This window comes from Cicer arietinum, chromosome 1, assembly GCF_000331145.2.
Source record: "Cicer arietinum cultivar CDC Frontier isolate Library 1 chromosome 1, Cicar.CDCFrontier_v2.0, whole genome shotgun sequence".
NCBI classification, from domain to species: domain Eukaryota; kingdom Viridiplantae; phylum Streptophyta; class Magnoliopsida; order Fabales; family Fabaceae; genus Cicer; species Cicer arietinum.
Window position 1 is genome coordinate 9344304 of NC_021160.2, and position 22095 is coordinate 9366398.

At 30.7% G+C, this 22095-nt stretch overlaps 3 protein-coding genes across 4 annotated transcripts; all 3 read left to right on the forward strand.

Annotated features, from left to right (window-relative positions):
- The first annotated feature begins 1886 nt into the window (after window positions 1-1886).
- LOC101506132 (transcription initiation factor TFIID subunit 13) lies at window positions 1887-5928 on the forward strand. Of its 2 annotated transcripts, none has more exons than XM_004487767.4 (6): window positions 1887-2047; window positions 3662-3785; window positions 3870-3907; window positions 4061-4120; window positions 4214-4288; window positions 5394-5928. In XM_004487767.4, the coding sequence occupies exons 2-6, from the start codon at window positions 3683-3685 to the stop codon at window positions 5526-5528; spliced, it is 411 nt and encodes a 136-aa protein (XP_004487824.1). In that variant the 5' UTR covers window positions 1887-2047; window positions 3662-3682; the 3' UTR covers window positions 5529-5928. The 2 variants fall into 2 exon arrangements, with proteins under 2 accessions (XP_004487824.1, XP_073220646.1); XM_073364545.1 differs by lacking the exon at window positions 1887-2047 and adding an exon at window positions 3484-3550.
- Window positions 5929-6906: 978 nt separating this feature from the next.
- On the forward strand, window positions 6907-14829 carry LOC101506672 (probable acyl-CoA dehydrogenase IBR3). The gene is made up of 17 exons (XM_004487769.4): window positions 6907-7116; window positions 7216-7353; window positions 7968-8108; window positions 8217-8348; window positions 8912-9097; window positions 9347-9424; window positions 9646-9759; window positions 9841-9939; window positions 10019-10136; window positions 10716-10978; window positions 11366-11560; window positions 11719-11861; window positions 12175-12259; window positions 12354-12563; window positions 13649-13801; window positions 13936-14040; window positions 14359-14829. Exons 1-17 carry the CDS (start codon window positions 7012-7014, stop codon window positions 14548-14550), a joined length of 2457 nt encoding a protein of 818 aa, XP_004487826.1. The 5' UTR covers window positions 6907-7011; the 3' UTR covers window positions 14551-14829.
- Window positions 14830-17269: 2440 nt separating this feature from the next.
- LOC101507005 (pectinesterase/pectinesterase inhibitor) lies at window positions 17270-19367 on the forward strand. The gene is made up of 2 exons (XM_004487770.4): window positions 17270-18405; window positions 18490-19367. The coding sequence occupies exons 1-2, from the start codon at window positions 17382-17384 to the stop codon at window positions 19338-19340; spliced, it is 1875 nt and encodes a 624-aa protein (XP_004487827.1). The 5' UTR covers window positions 17270-17381; the 3' UTR covers window positions 19341-19367.
- The last annotated feature ends 2728 nt before the right edge of the window (window positions 19368-22095 follow it).

Below are 22095 nucleotides of genomic sequence, written 5' to 3' on the forward strand. Positions count from 1 at the left end.
TATATATATATATTTCGTCGATGACTTTTGTTAATGAAATTATTAAAAAATAATATTTTGATAAATAAATTATAACATAAAGATTAAAGTTATAAATTAGATGTAATTTAAAAGACTAAACCAAAACAAAAAAATATTTACACAACTTAAACGATAATTGAATTAAATTTAAATAAATATAAATACATTGTAAAAAAATTAATTATTATAGTTATATATATTAATATAAATGATCTTTTCTCTATAACGATATACATGTATATAAATTTTAAATAATTTTGTTGTTGTTAATATATCGAAGTCATACTATATTTTACTTTCATATCTAAATATATGAAACTCTAGCCGAAATTTATTTGTCTATTTTTATAAGATTTTTGAATTTTCAACTGCATTAATTATTTATTTATTAATATACCTCTAATTAATTTACATATTTTTTTAAATTAATAATAAATAATATAAAAAAATATTAACCTATTTTATCTCTTTAAAATATAAAATTGTAAAATAATTTTAACATTTAACAAATTTAATATTACTACTCTCAACTTAATTATTTCTCGAATTTTGATTAATGAGATCCAATATTAAGGGACATAGCTGGTATTAAATTTTAAACAAATTTATTTATTGCATTCATAGTTATTTTATACTTCATCTGTTTTAAAATATTAATATTAATTCCTTAACACTACATCTAAATAATAATTTCACTTTATATTCATGATGCTCTATAATTAATAAAGATAATTACCAAACAATTATTTTTTAATAATTATACTTCTAAAAGAATAGAAAATTAATTTAATTTGAGGGTAGGGGTGGGAATAGGCCAGGCCAGGCTTTGAAAGGCCTGAGCCTGACCTACGATGAATTTTTGAGGCCTAAGCTTGACCTACGACCTATGATAGACTTTTTTTTCCGGCCTGAGCCTGACCTATCATGGTCTGGCCTGTAAGCCTATTTAAAAGCCTTATTCACATTAAAAATAATGTTTCTAACAAAATAATTTAAAAAAAATATGAAACAAACACCCTTTAAACCCTAAAAAATGATTTTTGGTTTAAAAGAATAAATTTTTTATTAAAACAAACGCAACCATTATTATCTCTCAAACAAACTCAGATTATTACCTCTCAAACAAATCATCTCGTGCAACATCATATTTAGTAATAATATATATATATATAAAGGTAATAAATAAACAATTATCTATAGCTACATGATGCTCTACACATATCGATTTATATGATTTTCCATATACCAATACTAATGTGTATATGTATATATATATATATTAAATAAAAAAATGATTTTTCTAACAAAATAATTTTTTAAAAATATGAAACAAATATCTTTTAAACCCTTAAAAAATAGTTTTTGGTTTAAAAAAATAAATTTTTTATTGAAACAAACGCACCTATTATTATCTCTCAAACAACTCAGAATATTACCTCTAAACAAATCCTCTCAAACAACTTAGAATATTACCTCTCAAACAAACTCATATTCAATAATAATAAACAATTAGGGTTTCTAAATTTATATACTAATAATATATATAAAGATAACAAATAAATAGTATTGTTTTTATAAAATATAAAAGTAACAAATAAATAATATCGGTTTTTATAAAAAATATGTTGTTTTCATACATGTTTGTTGGAGTGAGTGCAATGGAAATTAGAAGAAGAAAAAATAGAGAATGAAATACATATAAAATATATATAGGCCGGCCTGTTAAGCATAATAATTTTTTTATAAGCTTGAGCCTCTGACCTACTTACATAAATAAGCTTTAAAAACAGCTGAACTTACCTTTCTATTAAACACCAGGCCATACCATAAGTAGGCCAGACCATAGGCTCTTTCGGACGGCCTAACCTATTCTTATTCCTATAAGATGATGTAGTTAGTTTTCTAGATATCTTGTGAAACTCTTCATGTGAAAAAAAGTATATAGTTTCTGAAACTGCATATGTCATCCATAATGATTTCTCTCTCATAAATTACGGAGGGGCTTCAGGACACGTCACCGTTTGAGGTAAGAGGATCCAACCCACAAATCCCTTGGTTGAATTTTTTTCAGTTTCCCTAACCCAGCTACTAGAAACATAATTTTTTTTTTGCTGTGAATGCTTGGCTATTTATACTCACTGTTTTGTTAATTGTTGAAGTGAAATCATGATGACCCGTAAGAATTGAACAATAAAAAGGGTGAATAAGTAAAAATAGGGGATTGGTTTAGTAAATATGTGTTAATTTTACTGTGATCCTTTGATTTCATTAATTTGGAGAAGCTAACGGGGTGCAGGAAGACAGCCACTTTTGTTTGTGTTCTTGTTTAACAGGCTCACTCACAAGGTGTTTGTAAAAATGTGTCGGCAAAGTCAACACATGGAATGGAAATTTTCACTTAAATTTTTGCTTGATTACGAAAAGTATTAGAGTTAGAATGATAGAACTTTTGTTGATGAGCTACTTGGTCGAAAATTAATATTGCTTGGCTTAGGGTTAGGGCGGATCACAATTCACAAATACCATTATTTAATGAATATGCGTTTCCAGAAATAATGAAAACAATCTTTGGATGTTATCATCGTTTCTAAAAATGTTGGCAATTGTTCACTTCAAGAGTCACTAACGGTTTTACCTCCTTGTTAACAAGTAAAACTAACACAAATTTTGAAAAAGTGAAAATAAAAAATGTTTTCTCAAAGTAAACCGGGCCTACAAACTCAACAAATTGCTTTGCCTTTGGCTCTCTATTGTGTATTCTCATTCTCACTCAAGGAAGATTTCATATTGCCAATGTGATCTAGGGTGCGCTGGCCCATATTCAGCTCCACCTATGTCACATCAAGTTATGCCATGGAGCCGGATTTTTGGTGGTTACTCATCAAATTTACTGATTGGGATTTTGTCAGTAGAAATTCCTTCAACATACTATCAACTGCTGACTATATTTCAGAAAGGAAACTGTCTTGTTTATAATTTGTTTTCTCTTTGATTAGACAGTACTACCTCAGTTCATTGGAATGTTGTAGTTGAAAATATGTTCGTTGTGGTTTTCAATACCGTTTGATAGGAATGAAGATCTATCTACTTGAATGTAATTTCTTTGCTACAAACTCAGAACTTTATGGAGCAGATTGCAGTTAGTTAGTAACCTAACTAGAATTGTTACTTATTTGTTGTAAAAAATGTATAGACAGTCTCGAGTGCTGTGATTTTGAAGAGATTATTGCTATTGAGGAGCATTATTTATGCACATTACTAAAGGATTGTTTTTTGCTTACATAAGTACCAATCCAGATATCCCTTTAACACTATTATGAAATGAATTTATCACTCTCTTTATGTAAATTGCCATTAATGCTTCTAATGTTGTTGGAAAAATTATGTTAGACAATGTACATTTGCAAATAAGCAATTGTCTAATAGTATAACTCTATTTTTGGTATGCCTTAACAATTACAGCTGCAGCTTATGCTTCATGCTACTGTTGAAGCAAGCCATCATTCCAGTTTTCATTCTATGGCATTATGTATGCAGAGGAAGCAGAGCAGAATCTGCACATTCTATATTGAAAGATCCAAGTTTTATATGTTTTCAATTTCCCCTTTCTTCTAACTCTAATTACTCACTGAAATGATAGTGGGAGCATTAACCAACAACAATGAGCAATTCCTCTGCCGGAACCTCATCAAAACCAAAAGCAGCTTCCTCACAACCATCAGAAACTTCATCCAAGCGCAAAAGAGGAGTTTTCCAAAAAGAATGTAAGAATTGTTTGTTCCTAATTTTTAAATTTTAGTTTAGTTATTTCTACCTGTCTTCCTAATCTTCTTCCTTGGTTGATATAGTGCAGCACATGATGTATGGTTTCGGAGATGATCCTAATGTAATTGTCATTCTATCCTTTTAATTTTTCCTAATATGTATGCATAATTTATATTCTCTAGGTTATGAAATTATTTAGCTACAAATCAAATTCTTTTAATGTGAATTGTAACTATTAATTTGAACTTTTATTCTTTTTTGCCACTGCAATTAGCCACTTCCTGAGAGTGTGGCACTTATGGATGATATCGTTGTGGAATATGTTACAGAACTGGTAAGAATCTTCCTAAGGTATTTAATTGTTCAATTCAGTCTGAGTACCATGGAGTGGTTGGATTTTGTTCTTATCCAAAAAATTTCTGTCAAGGTTCATAAAGCACAAGATATTGGATCGCAGAGAGGGAAGCTATCAGTTGAGGATTTCCTCTATTTGATTCGCAAGGTACTATTTTGTTAATAAAAAATGAGAATAATGATCTTGGGAAACAATTTTCTATAATTCTCTTCTAATGCTACAGACAATGGAATACTACATTCTGTTGTCAGCTTCTCATTGTTCTCAAGGGAACTTTGAAGTCAATAGTTGGGAAGTTGTTAGTTGTTCCTAGTATCAATCAACTTTTGTACAAGTCTTTTAAAGGTCTTCTGCAGAGAACTCTTTTTCAATATGATCTTCATAAACTTCTGTAAGCCAAAATCGGTATTAGTTGTCCTTAAACTTCAATCTAGTAAACACATAAGAAGGTTGTTCCTAATCCTAAATAACCTGTATTGGTTCAATATTTGGTTACCTAATGTATCTGTCAAACCTGAGGTTAGGAACTATATAATCTTGCCTTAAATCACTTCCCTCTTTGGATCAACAAGGTAATTGTATGGTACATAAAATTGATAACAATGAATATGGGCACTGTTAGCACTCTAATAGCTGGACACATTTCGGTGTTGACTATATACTGTCAACTTCCATATCTTGAACTTTAACTTTATTGACAATGGTATTGTCCTATGGATCACTCATGCATAATGCATAAACAATTATGCTGTACATATAACCCTGGTTCTTATGCCACGTTTTTGTTAAGACTTCCCTCCTCCCCTCTTCCATCGGTTTTTTAGCTCTAAGGCAATTTATCATTAGCATTAGATCTCTTATCATTAATCAAACTTTTGGTTGAATGAACTGTCTTAAGGGTTATCAAGTACTCCTTGCAGAGGGTAGTTTTCTGATTCCTCAAAGGCTCAAGCACCCTTTGGCTTATTCCTACAGTTGGCTAGGAATTCTGAGATATAACTTCACAGATACTAAAACAACGGTTATTTTTGTTGAGTTGAGCAGATGCACCTTGATATTATTAGAAAAATGTTGAAGCTTGCTCATATAATCTTTTGTTAAAAAAATGAACAAACAACTTATCCACTCCTTTAGTGGTTGTACAGAGAACTGATTATTCCACAACTTTTAGAGGGCATTCACTACCATCATAATTGTCTGCCCCAGTCATGGTAATCTTGATTGTTTGACTAAAACTTCTTGTGTACTGCAGGATATGCCAAAACTTAAACGTTGTACAGAACTGTTGTCTATGAATGAAGAGCTGAAACAAGCAAGAAAACTTTTTGAAGCAGATGAAGAGAAACTGAGGAAGGTTTTTGAGGTGGATGAATCAGCAGAAGGGTGAATGAATGGTTAAGATTATTGAACTTCACAAATGCTGTATTCTAGATTGTGATTGACATGTTCTGACTTCGATGGTAATCATGTCTTTCACTTTTCAGGTCAACTTTATGTTAGTAACTGTCATTAATGTAACTGTTGTGTTGTTGTGTTCTTTTGTAATTGTCATGTAACTTCTAAATAAATAAGAGAATAAGAGAATAAGAGGGGCATGGATGGAGAAGATGGGTTGTTTGGTTAATGGTGGGTTGGGAGAGATTAGGCTCTCAAATTCCTAGCGGTTATCGGCGGTTACCATTCATTTTCTCCATAGCTCATTGTATTTCCTTAATTTCTTGTGACTTCTCTGTTGAAAATTTATTCCTCAAAATTGTTAATTAAACTAGGCACATTTGATTATTCCATCTATGTTGGATACTTAAATATATGTAAATATATGATGCGATATAAACATAAATCATTCAAGCAAATCAATGTTTGGATTTGTCTTCAAAATCGTTCAAAACATGTTTATTTACCTCTATTTTGTTTATCCTTATTGTGGTACAATAATTATGGCTAATTAATAGAAATGATTATAATTTTCTTATTTGTATAAAACATTTTAAATGGGGATTCATTACAATTTTGTGAATTTTCAATTGAGTTTAATTTATATGTATTGTTAGTATAAAAAGTTTTATACCATTGATAAATTATATAGATGATTTTATAAATAATTATGATAAAAGTTAAATATTATTAATGATCTAATAATTATAATTAATTAACAATATAAAAACTATTTATACTAAAAGTATATATAAAATAAATTCTTTTAATTTCCATTTTTAGGTTTCAAAAGTCAAGTGTGCCATAATTTAAAAAAAAAATAAAAAGTATAGGAATTCTTAATTTTTGTTTTTTTTTTAAAAAATAAAAAGGAAAAAATTTGTATTAATTTAAGTGGTACTAAAATTTACTTTGAGGGATTTTAATTTGATAGTTATAATATTAAATTCTTATCGCTAGTATCTCCTCATTTAATAATTTTTAAAATTAATTGAAACTCTAAAATAATATATATTTTTTTCGTATCAAAATAATTGAGTCATTTATTATATGTTAAAAAAATTAAATAAATGAGAGAGATACAATACTATTTTTATTAAATTATTTTTGTTATATATCAATATATTATTAATATTATAAATGATAAGGTAATATTAGTTAAAAAATAAGGGTATTATAGTTGAAAAAGTTATTTTTTTTAAATGAGTCAATTATGTAATAGATAGTATAATTTGTATTTAATAAAATGATTAGCAGTAAGTTTACACAGAGACGTCACGTTTGAAAAATCGATTCAACCAACGTGGTTATCATCAGTTGAATTGTTTGTCTTTTCCACATCACTACTGACACGCCCCATAATAAAATCACACACTTCAATCATCATCTTCTTCATCTCCATTAATCTCTCTCTCTCTTAACGATCCATTTTTGATATGGCGAGAAACACTACAGACATTAACCAATCTTCTCTCCTCCGCTATTGCTCTTCCAACGTTTCTGGCTTCCCTCTTTCCCCAACTCATTTCAATCTCTCTCAGGTTCCATCTTTTTTTATTCTTTTTTTTTTGTTGCATTTTAGGTCATCTGAATTTGCATCAAAAATACTTTTTTTATTGTGTTGTGAATTGTTATTATAGTTTGGACATGGACAGTCCAATCCCACTTACTTGATGGAAGTTGGTTCAAATGGATCGGCTGTGAAGCGCTATGTTCTTAGGAAGAAGCCTCCTGGTGAATTATTGGCTTCAGCTCATGCTGTTGAAAGAGAGTTTCTGGTTTGTATATTTCTAATCTTTCATTGGATCTTCATTATATTATATTTGTCTAACTCATCTTACGAAATCGGTTTATAAAGAGCTCACACTGCTAAGCCGCCTTACAATTCGATTTGATTTTATAAGGACGAGTTAAGTCCAATATAACTAATGATTTAAAAACATAGAGACCTCCTAATAACACTCTCTTTCATACATTCACGTGGGTCCCACTACTTTATGTGGGATCTATTTTTAAAGTTGTAGGACTCACGTGAACTTCAACCAATAAGAAAATGAGTGTTGGAAAGAAAGTGTTGCTAACACTGCTCAAAAACATAATATGGTATGGGAGCCTATTTATTGGACTACCCTCCGTTTATATTTTCACGCATCGAGCCTAATAATGTTTGGCGTAAGGGAGTGTGTATTGGAAAAAGCTCATGCCTCATAAGACCTGAAATGCGTTTATAAAGAGTGACACTCATCATAGAAGAATATTCTGATTCCTGAGCACTACTTGTTTTGGATTTGAAAAGGTTGTTTGTGTAGAATGAACCAAAATGATAGGGCTATGAAACAGTGTTAGTGAGAAACAAAGTTGATTCTTTTTTTATTTGTCTTTCAACTTGCAGGTTCTCCAGGCTCTAGGCAACCAAACCAAAGTTCCAGTTCCTAAAGTTTTCTGTTTATGCAATGATGCAACTGTTATTGGGACACCATTTTATATTATGGAGTATTTGGAAGGAAGGATATTCATTGATCCCAAATTACCTGTATGGTTTGTTTATCGGTTATCTTTGATTTTCTAAACTAAATTTAGTGATTCATGGATTGGATGATCATTGGTTTTGTTGCTGAATTTTGTTAAATGCATGTGTCAGGGTATATCACCAGAGAGTAGGAGGGCAATTTACCGTGAAACTGCTAAAACCTTAGCTGCATTACATTCTGCTAACGTGGATTCCATTGGTCTGGGAAATTACGGACGACATAATGATTATTGCAAAAGACAGGTCAGTTCTTTCATATATGCCTGCTTGTTTGTGTCAGTGTTGTCAAATAGAGATGATAGTGGCGCTATAGCATTATAGTGTAGCAGAATTTTAACAAATTGTTATTGTTCTGTGATACACAATTTAGTACAAAGTGTTGTTAAATAACAGCTATAGCTGCACTATGGTATAGGTCATGCCTTGAAGAAGATTTTTTATCAAATAGATATGTTTATGAGGATTGGGAGGAGTGCCATTTGACTGCTTGATGAACCTTGTATTACTATATGGATTTATAGAAAAACTGAGAAAAGCTGAACTTGGATGCATTGAACGATCATTAGTGTTTAATAAAAATTACAAAAGCCAGTTTTGTGAAGACCTTGAAAAGGTTGAGCCCTCCTCCATCATGTCATCCGATTCTACGTGTTAATGCGCAGTTTTATCAACTTTGCTTCCTGTCCCCACTCATACTATTGTATTTGTACTTATATATCACGACAAAAGAAGGACTAGGATAAACTCAGCTTTATGTTAGTAGATACCAACTTGATAGCACTAATGGCTAGTTCGTTTATTTTTAGATTGAGAGGTGGGCTAAGCAATATGTCGCCTCAACCAGTGAGGGTAAACCTGCAAGCAATCCAAAAATGTTTGCCTTGATTGATTGGCTACGGCATCATATCCCTTCTGAAGATTCTTCAGGAGCAACAGCAGGTTTGGTTCATGGTGATTTTCGCATCGACAATCTTGTGTTCCACCCCACAGAGGTAAGATGCACTCGGTAAAACTATACACTTTACTGAAGTTCCGTTGGCTGAAAAAACTGTCCTTTTTCTTTGTTCTGATCTTAATGCACATATTTTTCTAACTGGTCATGGTCAAAATTAGAGTATCATAACTATCATGCTAAAAGAAACTGAAATTTATGTTGTCATGACTCGTGTGTATAATACTCTAGAGTCTTGACAATGTTAGAACCTAGGTCTTATGCCTGATAAGTTTCCTTTCTGCTGCAGGATCGAGTAATTGGCGTACTTGACTGGGAACTGTCTACCCTTGGTAACCAAATGTGTGATGTTGCATATATCTGTATGGTATGGATTATATAGTTACTTTTTCTGAATCAACATTTTGGTGCATAAAGATGGATTGCACTGCATGGTTTTCACCTGTCTTTTAGTCTATATCTTAATAGATATTATTTCTGTATATTTTGTCAGCTTGTTAAAGTGATCCTAAAACAGAATCATAGATACCTAAGATGTCGATTAATTGAATTACCAGTCTAATTCATGCTTTTTTTTTTCTTTGACAGTCTTATATTAAAGATATTGGGAATGATAAAATTCGGGAAGGTATGGAACGTTCAGGATTGCCAGAGGGAATTCCTCCACTACCAGAATATTTGGCTGAATATTGCTCTCTAATGGTAAGTGCTGTTACTATATATTGCCAATTTGGTAGAAAGTTCATTTACTAAAAATTCTTACGAACGAGCTTTTGATGCCAGGGAAGAAAATGGCCTGTTGCTGAATGGAAGTTCTACATTGCCTTTTCTTTGTTCCGTGGGGCTTCAATTTATGCAGGAGTGTATAGTAGATGGGTTAAGGTATCTAAACTTGTTAGAGATGCTGTTGTCATTGAGTTTAGGATTTTAAATATATATGACTTCTTTGTGTTCAATATAGGGTAATGCATCTGGTGGTGAGCGTGCTCGTAACACAGAAGTACTTGCTAATGGTCTTATTGATGCTGCTTGGGAATTTGTTGAACGCAAATTTGTGCTTCCTCAGCAACCTCCTCCAGGTAGCTATACTATTTGAACATGCTTATCAATATCTTACGATACATATGAGTCATATCTCAATTCAATACAAAACTGAACTCAATCGATACAAATCTCAAGTGTGTGTCTATTTTGGACATGAATCTCATTTTGAATCCGGATTCATTAATCCTGATTCACTATGATGAATCACTACCGAAACTTGTGTAGTCAACCACTTTTTGTTGTCAACTTCATATAGCTAGCCAATTTTCTTATATCATTTGATTTATGACTTGAATCTTTAATTATTTTGAGGTTCATATATGAATCTATGATATATCAACTTATATTTGCTCTGACATTTATTTTTAGTTAAAAAATGTCTAATTTGTATTGGTAATGTATCTCACAATTCATAATAAGATTCAATTCACAATATGGTAAATAGACCTTCTGATTCACAATTTTATTCTCGACTTGATAACTATGCATTTGAGTATATTATGGGATCTCACATCACCTCACATATATTTTGATGCTTTACTAGAAGCTAATCATGTTATTAGATCATTAGCACTACACTAATATCTGAGGCATTTTCACTTTTAAATATTCAGGTGTAAATGCAAAAGAATTTTCAAAAGAGTTAGTGAAGGGGAATGAAATGCAGGGAATCCAAAATGAGGGGAGGTTTGTTCCTAGTGAAAAGGTTTTAGTGCTGAGGAATAAAATAACTAAGTTCATGGAGGAACACATATACCCCATGGAAGAGGAATTTTATAAACTTGCCCAGTCAGATGCACGTTGGACTGTTCACCCAGCAGAGGAAAAATTGAAGGAGTTAGCAAAGAAAGAAGGCTTGTGGAACTTATGGATTCCTGTATGCATCTTAATTCTGCTCGTCTGCAATATATTTTATCATAATTATGATGCATCTTAATTCCTATATATTTTCAAAACCTCTTTCGTTTAACGTCTCTATGAACATCAATAAGTTTGTAAGGACTTTTCCATAACTGAAGAACCATAAACATAAGCTAAGTAAGATGTTCCTATATGCTAGAAGCCAATCCAAATGGGGTTTATAGGTTGAAACGGTAGGGCTTATTTAGAAGAAAAAGATAGGTAGAGACAACATGATAATCTATATAAGGAGAATATTATGATACCACTTATAATAATGTAATACAAAATACTAACTTAATGGTATTTGTTTGGTACAATGTTTTTAGAGTAAAATCTTGTGAATGTTTTTGCTTTTATGCAGGTTGATAGTGCTGCGAGGGCAAAGAAAATTCTTTATGATGGGAGCAATAATGATCTCTCTGCTGATGCAAATAACTTGTTATTGGGTGCTGGTCTAACAAATCTCGAATATGGATACCTTTGTGAGACGTTGGGTCGTTCTGTTTGGGCTCCACAAATATTTAACTGTGGTGCGCCTGACACTGGTAATATGGAGGTAAGATGAACTTCGTAGATTTGCAAGGTTAATCAATAGATGGGTGAATTTAATTTAATTGATTGTCTCCTTGGTTGATCAGATTTAACACTTTCTCGGTCATCGTTGAATTTTTGTTCGATCATTCAGGGTGTAATATTACTCTTGCTTATTATTAGGTTTTATTGCGCAATGGAAATAAAGAACAAATGCAACAATGGCTTATTCCTTTGCTTGAGGGGACAATTAGGTCTGGATTTGCAATGACAGAACCACAAGTTGCATCTTCTGATGCAACCAATATCGAGTGTTCCATCAAAAGGTGAGATTATCTGTAGTCTTGAAGCAATACATGTGCTCATTCTTTCCATTCAGCTGAATCTTTTCTTCTGGGCTTAGCCTTCTGTCCCCAAGAGAAAGGGGCCATGGTAATCTGGAGTTAGGTTGGGGAGGTAAGCAAAGTCTGACCAATGATTGTTTCAGCCGGCATTCGAATTTGGGTTTCCAATCAGCTGATTTAATGCATTTGGAAATTCGTTAAAAGCATGGATTTGAATTTAGCTTCTTGATAGAAGACAAATAGACATGTGGCTATGAACTACCTATTTTCTTAATTTCTTTTTCTCTTTTCATAGGCAAGGAGATTCATATATTATAAATGGGAGAAAATGGTGGACAAGTGGTGCTATGGACCCAAGATGCAGAGTTCTCATAGTCATGGTGAGTATTTGATTGAAAGTTAAAATTGCATTAAGAGTCAATATGCTATTCATTTCTATAGAGATCAAAGTGTGATAAAAAAAAATGGGCACAGGGGAAAACTGACTTCAACGCGCCGAGGCATAAACAACAATCGATGATCTTAGTGGATACTCAGACTCCTGGTGTTCACGTAAAGAGACCTTTGATGGTGTTTGGCTTTGATGATGCACCTCATGGACACGCAGAAGTAATATTCGATAATGTTCGTGTGCCTGCCACAAATATCTTAATGGGTGAAGGACGTGGGTTTGAGATCGCTCAAGTAAGTCGAGAAACATTTCTTTTACGTTAAATACTAGTACATGATGTTGACTTGAACATCCTTATCCCGTAGAGCAACTTTTGTACGATTAAATTCCAATTGTTGAAGTTATAAGATTAGTATTTTAGGGGTGGAGAAAGGAAAAGAAATACTCAAAATAACAAAACTATATTCATACTGATATGAATGATATGTTCGGATGTTATTACAAAAGACAGTACTAATCATGGCATATGAGGCAATATCAAATATGCAAACCAATCTAAGATACAATCGAGATCTTATATGAATAATATGATAAATGGAGACCTGAGAGGTGTTCTAATCTCACCTTGAGGCACCTACACACCAAAGTTGATACCTCATGTGTACCCATAATCATAGATAAATCATAAAATTTAATATCAACTTTAACGCTTTATGCAGCAAACTATGTAGCATCAACACATCCAATTGAGCGCGTGTTGGTGTCTGACTTAAATTCAATTACTTCTATTTTTTCAAACTATTACTTGTGTCAGACGTGTTTGTATCGTGTCCTTTGTCACACTTCATAGGCGGCAAACATCTGACTAGCAGTTCAAAAAATTTAGAAATGAGAGTTTCTTATTAACTACCCCCGCAAGTCACTATTATAAGCAAAAAAATGGCCTAAAATATTGGTTACTATTATAAACAAAGGTTAACTACTTTTGAATCATTTAAGACTACTATTCCTAATATACATGTACTTTAATAAAAAACATTTAATGTCGATATTTGGGTGTTTGACATGTAAAGGGACAATTTAGTAAATTTGGAATATGTTTTACATGAAATCTAGGAAATTAAGTGCACCTGATTAATTTTTTTTGATAACCGTGAAAGTAGTTATTTTTGCTTATAACAATGACAAAAGGGAGTATAAATTACCATTTAAAAGTGGACTTGTCTATGATAGTTTTTACATTTTCTACTAGAAGGAATTAATTACATGTTTGTACAAACGACTTATTTGGGCTTTCTATTCTCCTTATATTATTTGAGATACATGCTGAAGTGCCAAAAAGCATATTTTACATATGCTGCTGACTTTCATTTTGCAGGCTAGGCTAGGTCCTGGAAGGATGCACCATTGTATGAGACTAATAGGCGCTGCCGAGCGAGGCATGCAATTGATGGTTCAAAGAGCTCTTAGTAGAAAAGCATTTGGGAAATTTATTGCTCAACATGGCTCATTTGTTTCAGATATAGCTAAGGTATTACTAGAGCTGAGCAAGTCCAAATTTGGTTACAAAAACTATATGGAAGTGTCAAAACAGAAGAAAAAAAACTTTCAATTTTACTACTTTTTACTTGATATTTGCTTACTTAGATCTGATCTGTTGTTCAGTGCCGAATAGAGCTAGAGCAGACTAGATTGTTGGTGTTAGAAGCTGCGGACCAGCTTGATCGTTATGGGAACAAAAAAGCTCGAGGGATAATTTCAATGGCTAAGGTATACTGTCCTTATCTTCCGTTCACTACTGCAGAAAAGACTTTTCACATTGGTTGCTTAGACGATGTGGATACCCCACATCTGCCGATGTTGTATGTGGCCATTTTTCACATTAGTTAAACAATCAATGTGAAAAACAGTTTTCACATGGATTGAAAAACAAAACGATGTAACAAGTCTCGCAAAAGACATTTTTCCCACAGTTATGTTACATAACCGGTGTGATAAGTTGATTTTTCATATCGGTTGTAATAGCGCTCGTATCATTTCACTCATGATAATGATTTTGTTTGAACACTATGTTTGGTCTTGGAATAGGTAGCTGCACCAAACATGGCATTAAAGGTACTTGACATGGCGATGCAAGTGCATGGAGCAGCCGGTTTATCATCTGACACAGTCCTTGCACATCTGTGGGCAACTGCGAGGACGTTGAGAATCGCAGATGGTCCGGATGAAGTCCATCTAGTTACCATAGGCAAGTTAGAATTACAGAGAGCCAAGCTTTGAGAATTAAAAGCAAGACACCAAATAAAAACTCACAGGAAAGGAGAATTCACAATCTCACTAATAATGCTAATCTCACTAATAAATGCTTATATGACATGTTTTTAGTGACATGACATGTGATATGCTATGATGATGTTGAATAATTAATACACATGAAATTGCAATAAAACTCTAAAAACTTCAGTTTCAACTTCAAAAATTATATATTTTTGTAATTTAATTATTTACAAATGAATAATTGTTGAATCTAGATTGTTCTATACATGAGATTATGTGTCACGTCATTTATAATATGCAACATCATTATTTTTTAGGCTTAATTGCAGTTTTGGTCTACCTATTTTAGCTGAATCGCAAAAGTAGTCTGCATATGTTATTTTTCTTCAGTTTTGGTCCCCCAAACAGAATTTTGGTCCAAAACTTGATGAAATTTCATTTTTTTGTGTTTATTAAAGTCACACTATGCTTCAAGATCTCGTGGTGCAACAATTATACATAAAATCTATGATTATAAATGGTGTGGTATGACTTGAAAAAATGAAACTTCATCAAGTTTTAGATCAAAATTCTGTTTTGAGGATCAAAACTAGAGATAAATAAAATCGGAAGACCAAAACTGCAATTAAGCCCGTTTTTTAATTCAAAAATATGTTAGATGACTAAAATTATCGGATTCTAAAATAGGAGAACCAATTCTATGAATTGATGAAAATAGAGAGATTAAAACTTCATTTATGTCAATTCTGATGTTTCAATGTTATTTTCACCCCTTTTCAAAAGGTCCATTTGAAGTAGTGCCCTAAACTGATAATGACATAAAATGTGTTTTTATCATTCTAATAAAAAAATGTTTTTGTTTTAAATTAGATTTAGATCTGCACAACTTGGAAGTGATATTTTGTTTATTTTATTAGAATAAATTTTAGTGGTGTTAATATGAAAATACAAATATTTATTTTAATATGAAATCAATAATCAAATTTAAAAAGGACAAACAAAATAAATAAATAAATAAATTTAAACAAATGAATAAGAAAAAATTTATCAAAAATTTGATAGGATAATTTAAAACTAAGATTATCAGAACAATATATAAATATATATATTCAGTAACAAAATAAAATTAAAACAAAATAATTAATATTAAAAATTTATGTATTTTTCATGGTAATTTATAATAGTAAAAATTGCTACTATTGTAAATTATAATGATTTTTGATGGATCAAAATAATAAGCTCAAGAGATTTGAACACACAATTCAACTTTTTTATATCACATAAATCTAAGTAAAACGAAAAGAATCGCAATGATAAACTAAATGAATATTATTATTATTATTATTATTATTATTATTATTATTATTATTATTATTATTATTATTATTAAAATAATTGAATTAATAATTTTATATAAAAAAATAGATTGTCTCTTATAAAGAAAATCATCCGATTATATGTTAAAACATTTAGCCATTTTTTTACTTTTTTTTGAACTTTTATTGTGTGAATAGATAAAATGCTAAGAATCCGTGCAATGTTTCATAAATAAATAGCATAATTTAATGAAATATATTATAGAATAATAGTGGAATAACGATCGATGGAATTTTAGTTGAGATTGAAAGATTTAACACCGCATTGTGTTAAGGGTATATAGGTGAGTTTGTATCCACAACTTAATTGTAATAACAGAATTTGTATGCAAAAGATTTAAAAAAAATTAAGATTAAACATTGAAAATAAAGTAAAATATAAGAGACAAATATTAGTAAGAAATTACTTATATCAGAAAGAAAAAAAAATTTGAGTTCATATTAGAATAGAACTCGAAGAGAGAAATAAAAAAAGTGGAAAGATAGAAGAAAGAAAAAATAAAATAGAGAAAAATTTGGAGTGAAAACTATGAGACCATGATAACTTTATGCGGGTGAATTATGAGTTAATAACAAATGTATAATTTAAAGAGAAATTATTACATAATTTTATTGTTTTGTGTAACCGACAAAACATTACATGTAATGTGTATTATGCACAAAAGTTTTTAGAAGAAATAGAAAGACAATTTTAAGAGATGACACGTAGAAATACAAGCGAGTTGACTGAATTAGTATTACATGTATGCGAAAAAAATATATTGTTGTATTAAAAATTATTATCACATAAATTACGCTTATAAAATTTATTATTAATAATTATTTAATATATCATAAATATATTTTAAAATTAACATCTTATAAACTTTTATTTAACGTGTTAGTATATAAAACCATAATATACTAATGCCATTAAAAACTAGTAATCTTGTCCCTTCATGTATGAAAGTATATAACCAAGATTATGGCATTGGCAGGTGCTATTTTGTGGTAGAATGATATATGATATACACATTGATCATTTTCCAAGTAACAAATAGCATTTCAATTACTTAAGTTAATTAAAACTATATCTATGTAACAACAAACTGCAAAAGCTATGTATTCAAAAAAGGTACTAAACTCCACTATTCAAGGACATCCTCTAATCTTATCCCATTACAATTTTCACTAACTTAGCAATTAAATACCAAAATTAGTCAATTACTAAATTTCAAAACTATATTGGGGGTGGATATTATAATTACATTCTGTTTTCATACCTTTTTTTCCGTTTAACAAGTGAACACAATTTTTCTGTTAAAATTAATTCAATGCATGTGTATATATTGAAATCAATGTCACAAGTTCCTAAGAAAATTTTGAAGCTGCCCTGTAGGGCCATTAAAAATCACAGCCCAGAAAAAGGGCTGAATAAAATAATTATATAGTTTTATAGAAAAATTAATTGTTATTAATATGGGACGACCTCGTGATAATGATGTTAATGGTGGTGGTGACCAAAGGAAAAGATTTACACTTCTTGGTGTCTCTTCAGTCCTTCTTGTAGCAATGGTTGGTGCTGTTGCTGTTGGTTTAACAAGTAAAGGTGACACAAATTCAGAACAAGGACAAAATGGTCAAATTTCCAGCACACAAAGAAATGTTGAAATAATTTGTGAATCAACACAGTACCAAGAAACATGTCACAAAAGTCTTGATAAAGCATCAAATGAAACATCTGATATGAAAGAGCTTATAAAAGCTGCTTTTAATGCAACAGCAGAGGAGTTAATAAAACAAATACATAACACAACACTTTATGATGAACTTGCAAAAGACAACATGACAAAACAAGCAATGAATATTTGTAATGAGGTTTTGGATTATGCTGTTGATGGTATTCATAGATCTATTGACACAATGGATAAATATGATTTCAATAAGTTGAGTGAATATGCTTATGATCTTAAGGTTTGGTTAACTGGTACACTTTCTCATCAACAAACATGTTTGGATGGTTTTGAGAATACAACAACTAAAGCTGGTGAAATTATGGCTAAGGCTTTGAACACTTCTTTGGAATTAAGTAGTAATTCTTTGGACATTATAAATGCTGTTTCTAGCTTACTTAAGGATGCTGGTGAGAATAATGTTAATGTAAATCTTAATAGGAAGCTTTTGTCTAACGATGGTTTTCCTTCTTGGGTCAGTGAAGGACAAAGACATATTTTGATGGAAGGAAATTTTAAGCCAAATGCTGTTGTGGCTCAAGATGGTAGTGGACAATTTAAGACATTAAGTGAAGCTCTTTTGACAGTTCCTTCTTATAATGCAGAACCTTTTGTGATTTATGTTAAGGCTGGTATTTATAATGAGAATGTTAATGTGCTTAAGGAAATGACTCATGTTACTATCATTGGTGATGGTCCTACAAAGACTAGATTCACTGCTAGCCTTAACTATGTTGATGGTGTCCAAACTTACAACACTGCAACTTTTGGTAATTAAGTACTATTGAATTAATGCATATATTTTTTTGTCCTGTTTCTTATTGAATATATGCAATGCAATGCAATGGTTGCAGGTGTAAATGGTGCAAACTTCATGGCAAAGGATGTTGGATTTGAGAACACAGCAGGAGCAGAGAAACATCAAGCAGTAGCACTACGAGTAACAGCAGATCAAGCAGTATTTTACAACTGTCAAATGGATGGTTTCCAAGACACTCTCTACACACAATCACAACGTCAATTCTACCGTGATTGCAGCGTCTCAGGAACGATCGATTTCATCTTTGGAGACGCATTCGGAGTATTCCAAAACTGTAAACTAATTGTTAGAAAACCATCAGAAGACCAACAATGTTTAGTAACAGCTGGAGGAAGAATAAAAGCTGACAGTGCAAGTGGTCTTATTTTCCAAAACTGTCACTTCACAGGTGAAGCAGAATTAGCAGTCATGAGACCAAAAATATCTTACCTAGGAAGACCATGGAAGCCATATTCAAAAGTTGTAATTATGGATTCTCAAATTGATGACATATTTGTACCAGAAGGTTACATGCCATGGGCTGGAAGTGCATTTGAAGAAACATGTATTTATTATGAATACAATAACAAAGGACCAGGTGCAGATACATCATCAAGAGTTAAATGGGTTGGTGTTAAAACCATATCTTCTGATGAAGCTGTTGATTATTACCCTGGTAGATTCTTTGAAATTGTTAATTCAACTCAACGTGATTCTTGGATTGTTGATTCTGGAATACCTTATTCTCTTGGGCCTATGGATGCTACTAATCCAGCTGGTCAAGGTCATCATGGATTAAGTGGTATTGGTGCCATTAATAAAGTTAAAGTTAGGAAAAATATTCGTGATCATGCCTTTGGCAGACAACACCCTTCACGTACTCACGAGATTTTTACTCTCATATGATTAGATTAATCAATTAATTTCGATCTATACTATCTTGTCATGCTTCAATACTATTATATACAATACTCTCTTTATTTAACTCAAGATAACAAATTTTAATGACATTCAACGAGTTCGAAATAATAAAATGGTTAATTAATTAAAGGTGAATTATTCGTATAACTCGAGTGAACTGATAAATATTAAATATTATTATGTTTGATGTCTTATTTTAAGTTTAAACTCAGCATCTGACAGTTATGTGTATGAGTTTTAAGTGTTATTTAGCGTTCTAACATAAATTTGCAAACAAAGATTGGTATGGTTATGTATCAAGGCATAAAATAAATTTGCAAACAAAGGTCAAAGAGATGAAAAATTAAATAGAAAAGAAATAGAATCATAAAAACAAATTGAACATAAAAATCAAACCTCAATATCGTTATAAAAACTCCTTTTATAAAAAACTTCCTTATAAGTGGATCAATCTAAGGTCTCAGTTTTCTATAAAAGGTTTTGCTAAAATGAAGTTCAAGAAGATGAGGAGGAGGAAAGATTGCTCTTGAAAGTAAAACAAATGTCAAAGTAAAAAATCAGCCACAAATAAAAGACTCTCCTAAGGTTACTGAACAATTTTGACCAAAAGGAGGGTTCAAAAGATGATAATTAGCCCAATAACAACTAATCATATGAGCAAATGATCCATAACTATCAGCTTAAGTAATTTGTATTTTTAACTATCGAAACTTTCTAATTGGGCTTTGGCGTCAACATAATAGTTGTAGCACTACTTTCTACTTTCCAACGCCACTAAGATCACAATAATTAGATAAGAGCAATCCAAATTATGGTTTTTATTTTTTACACAAATTAACTTTTATTCAAATGTTCACATGTGAATAATATTATCAAATTGATAATGAGTTGGAACATTTTCCATCCATATTTTGAAATCAACGATAAAATAAAAGATACGTTAACGATACACATAAATATTATATAAGTCAATAAAAAATTACTTAATCAAAAATATAATTGTAACAATCAAATTAATTTCTTTTACATATGATCAACGATTAAGAATAATGTAAGATCAATAGTTTTTAATCTCATTCATATTTGAAAAAAAAAAAAATATTTATTGGTGTTCACCGACTATTGGTGATATCTTACATGAGTTATTTAACTATGTATTAACAAGACATTAGTAAGGCTGTGAGAGCATTGAATTTAGTTATAGCTTCCATAAACTTGTTACTCAAAATAAAATATCAATTAATGAGCTATTATCAAACATTTTAACAAACTTAAAACAAGCTAAACCGGTGCCCTAAGACAACAAACAATGTAAAGTTACACATGAAAGACAAAATCATAAAACAAAATGATAAAAAAAAAATAATAATAAATGTGAAAACCCATTTATTTCAATGAAAAGAAAGAATAAGATCTTAAATCACCCCTCTAATAAATTAAGATGAAGGGAAGAGGAGAAATGATCAATGTAACAAAATCTAAAATTTAACTAAGAATTTAATTAAAGTGCAATTAAGTGTCGAATTTATAAAAACATGACAATTTTTTTTAATTTATTTTAAAATATAAGTAAAATTAAATTAAAAAAATTAATATATTAAATTAAAATTAATATTAAATACATCAATTTCTTTTTCATATATTTGGATGGAAGAAGTAACTATTAGACATAAAATACTTCTAGAAATATTAAAGTAGATTGCTATTCAAAAATATATTGAAATGCATTGATGAACGAAAAAAACAAAAAGAAATGCACGTGGCATGACAATCACATATGCATTGCACACCAAACCCAAATGAAAATGAAAAATCACATGAATGGATAACAATGTCTTCGATGATAAATTTTTCCTTTAATAACGATCGCAACAATTAAGAGACTATAATCTCCCTTCACGAATGAAAGGTGGACAAACAAATGCAAATTAGTTAAAATAATAAATAATAAAAATTAAATAAGCTTTTAATCTTTATATAATCTCAAAATTTTATTTTTAGTTTTTATAATTTTATTTTTTTATTTTACAGTTCTTAAACTTTTTTTTATTTAACTTTAGTATTTGTCTAGAATAGTTTTTTTTAATAAAAATTAGATACTTTTAAGGACAAGACAATATAGGTACAAAGGAACTCCATTTTTTCACCAAAAATCTCAATAAACACCGATTGGTTTTTGGAGCAAAATATTAATTTGTTTGATTCATTTCATCATATATTTGCTACATGAGTATCGACCATGGATGAAAGCTCTGCAAGTACAATATTGGTTAATTTATTTGGTCACATAGCTAAATATAATGAAAATTCACAAACAATGTCAATTGGTTTGAGTAAAGTGATGTCCTTTGGTCTAATGGTGATAAAAAAGGCCATAGGTGTAAATTCGAGATGGTGATGCTTCGCCACCGAAAATTAAGTTTTTTTACTTTTAATACCTTAAAAATCTCTATAAAATTAAATAATTTTTCTTTGAAATTAAACTTAATATTTATAATTTTATAAAAATTAAAAATATATTTAATTTTAAATATAATATTCTCTCAAAACATAATACAATCTTTTTTATTTTTTTCTCGAGGAATGGAGTATAACATTATGCAACCTTAAAAAGACACAAGTAGAGAATTGAGGAAAGACAACAAGTGTGGGCCAGGCCAACTAGGGTTTAGCCCAAACTCACTCATTTTTGATTGAGGAGCGGGAAAAACATATCCCAAACTTTTTGAATACTCTTTCT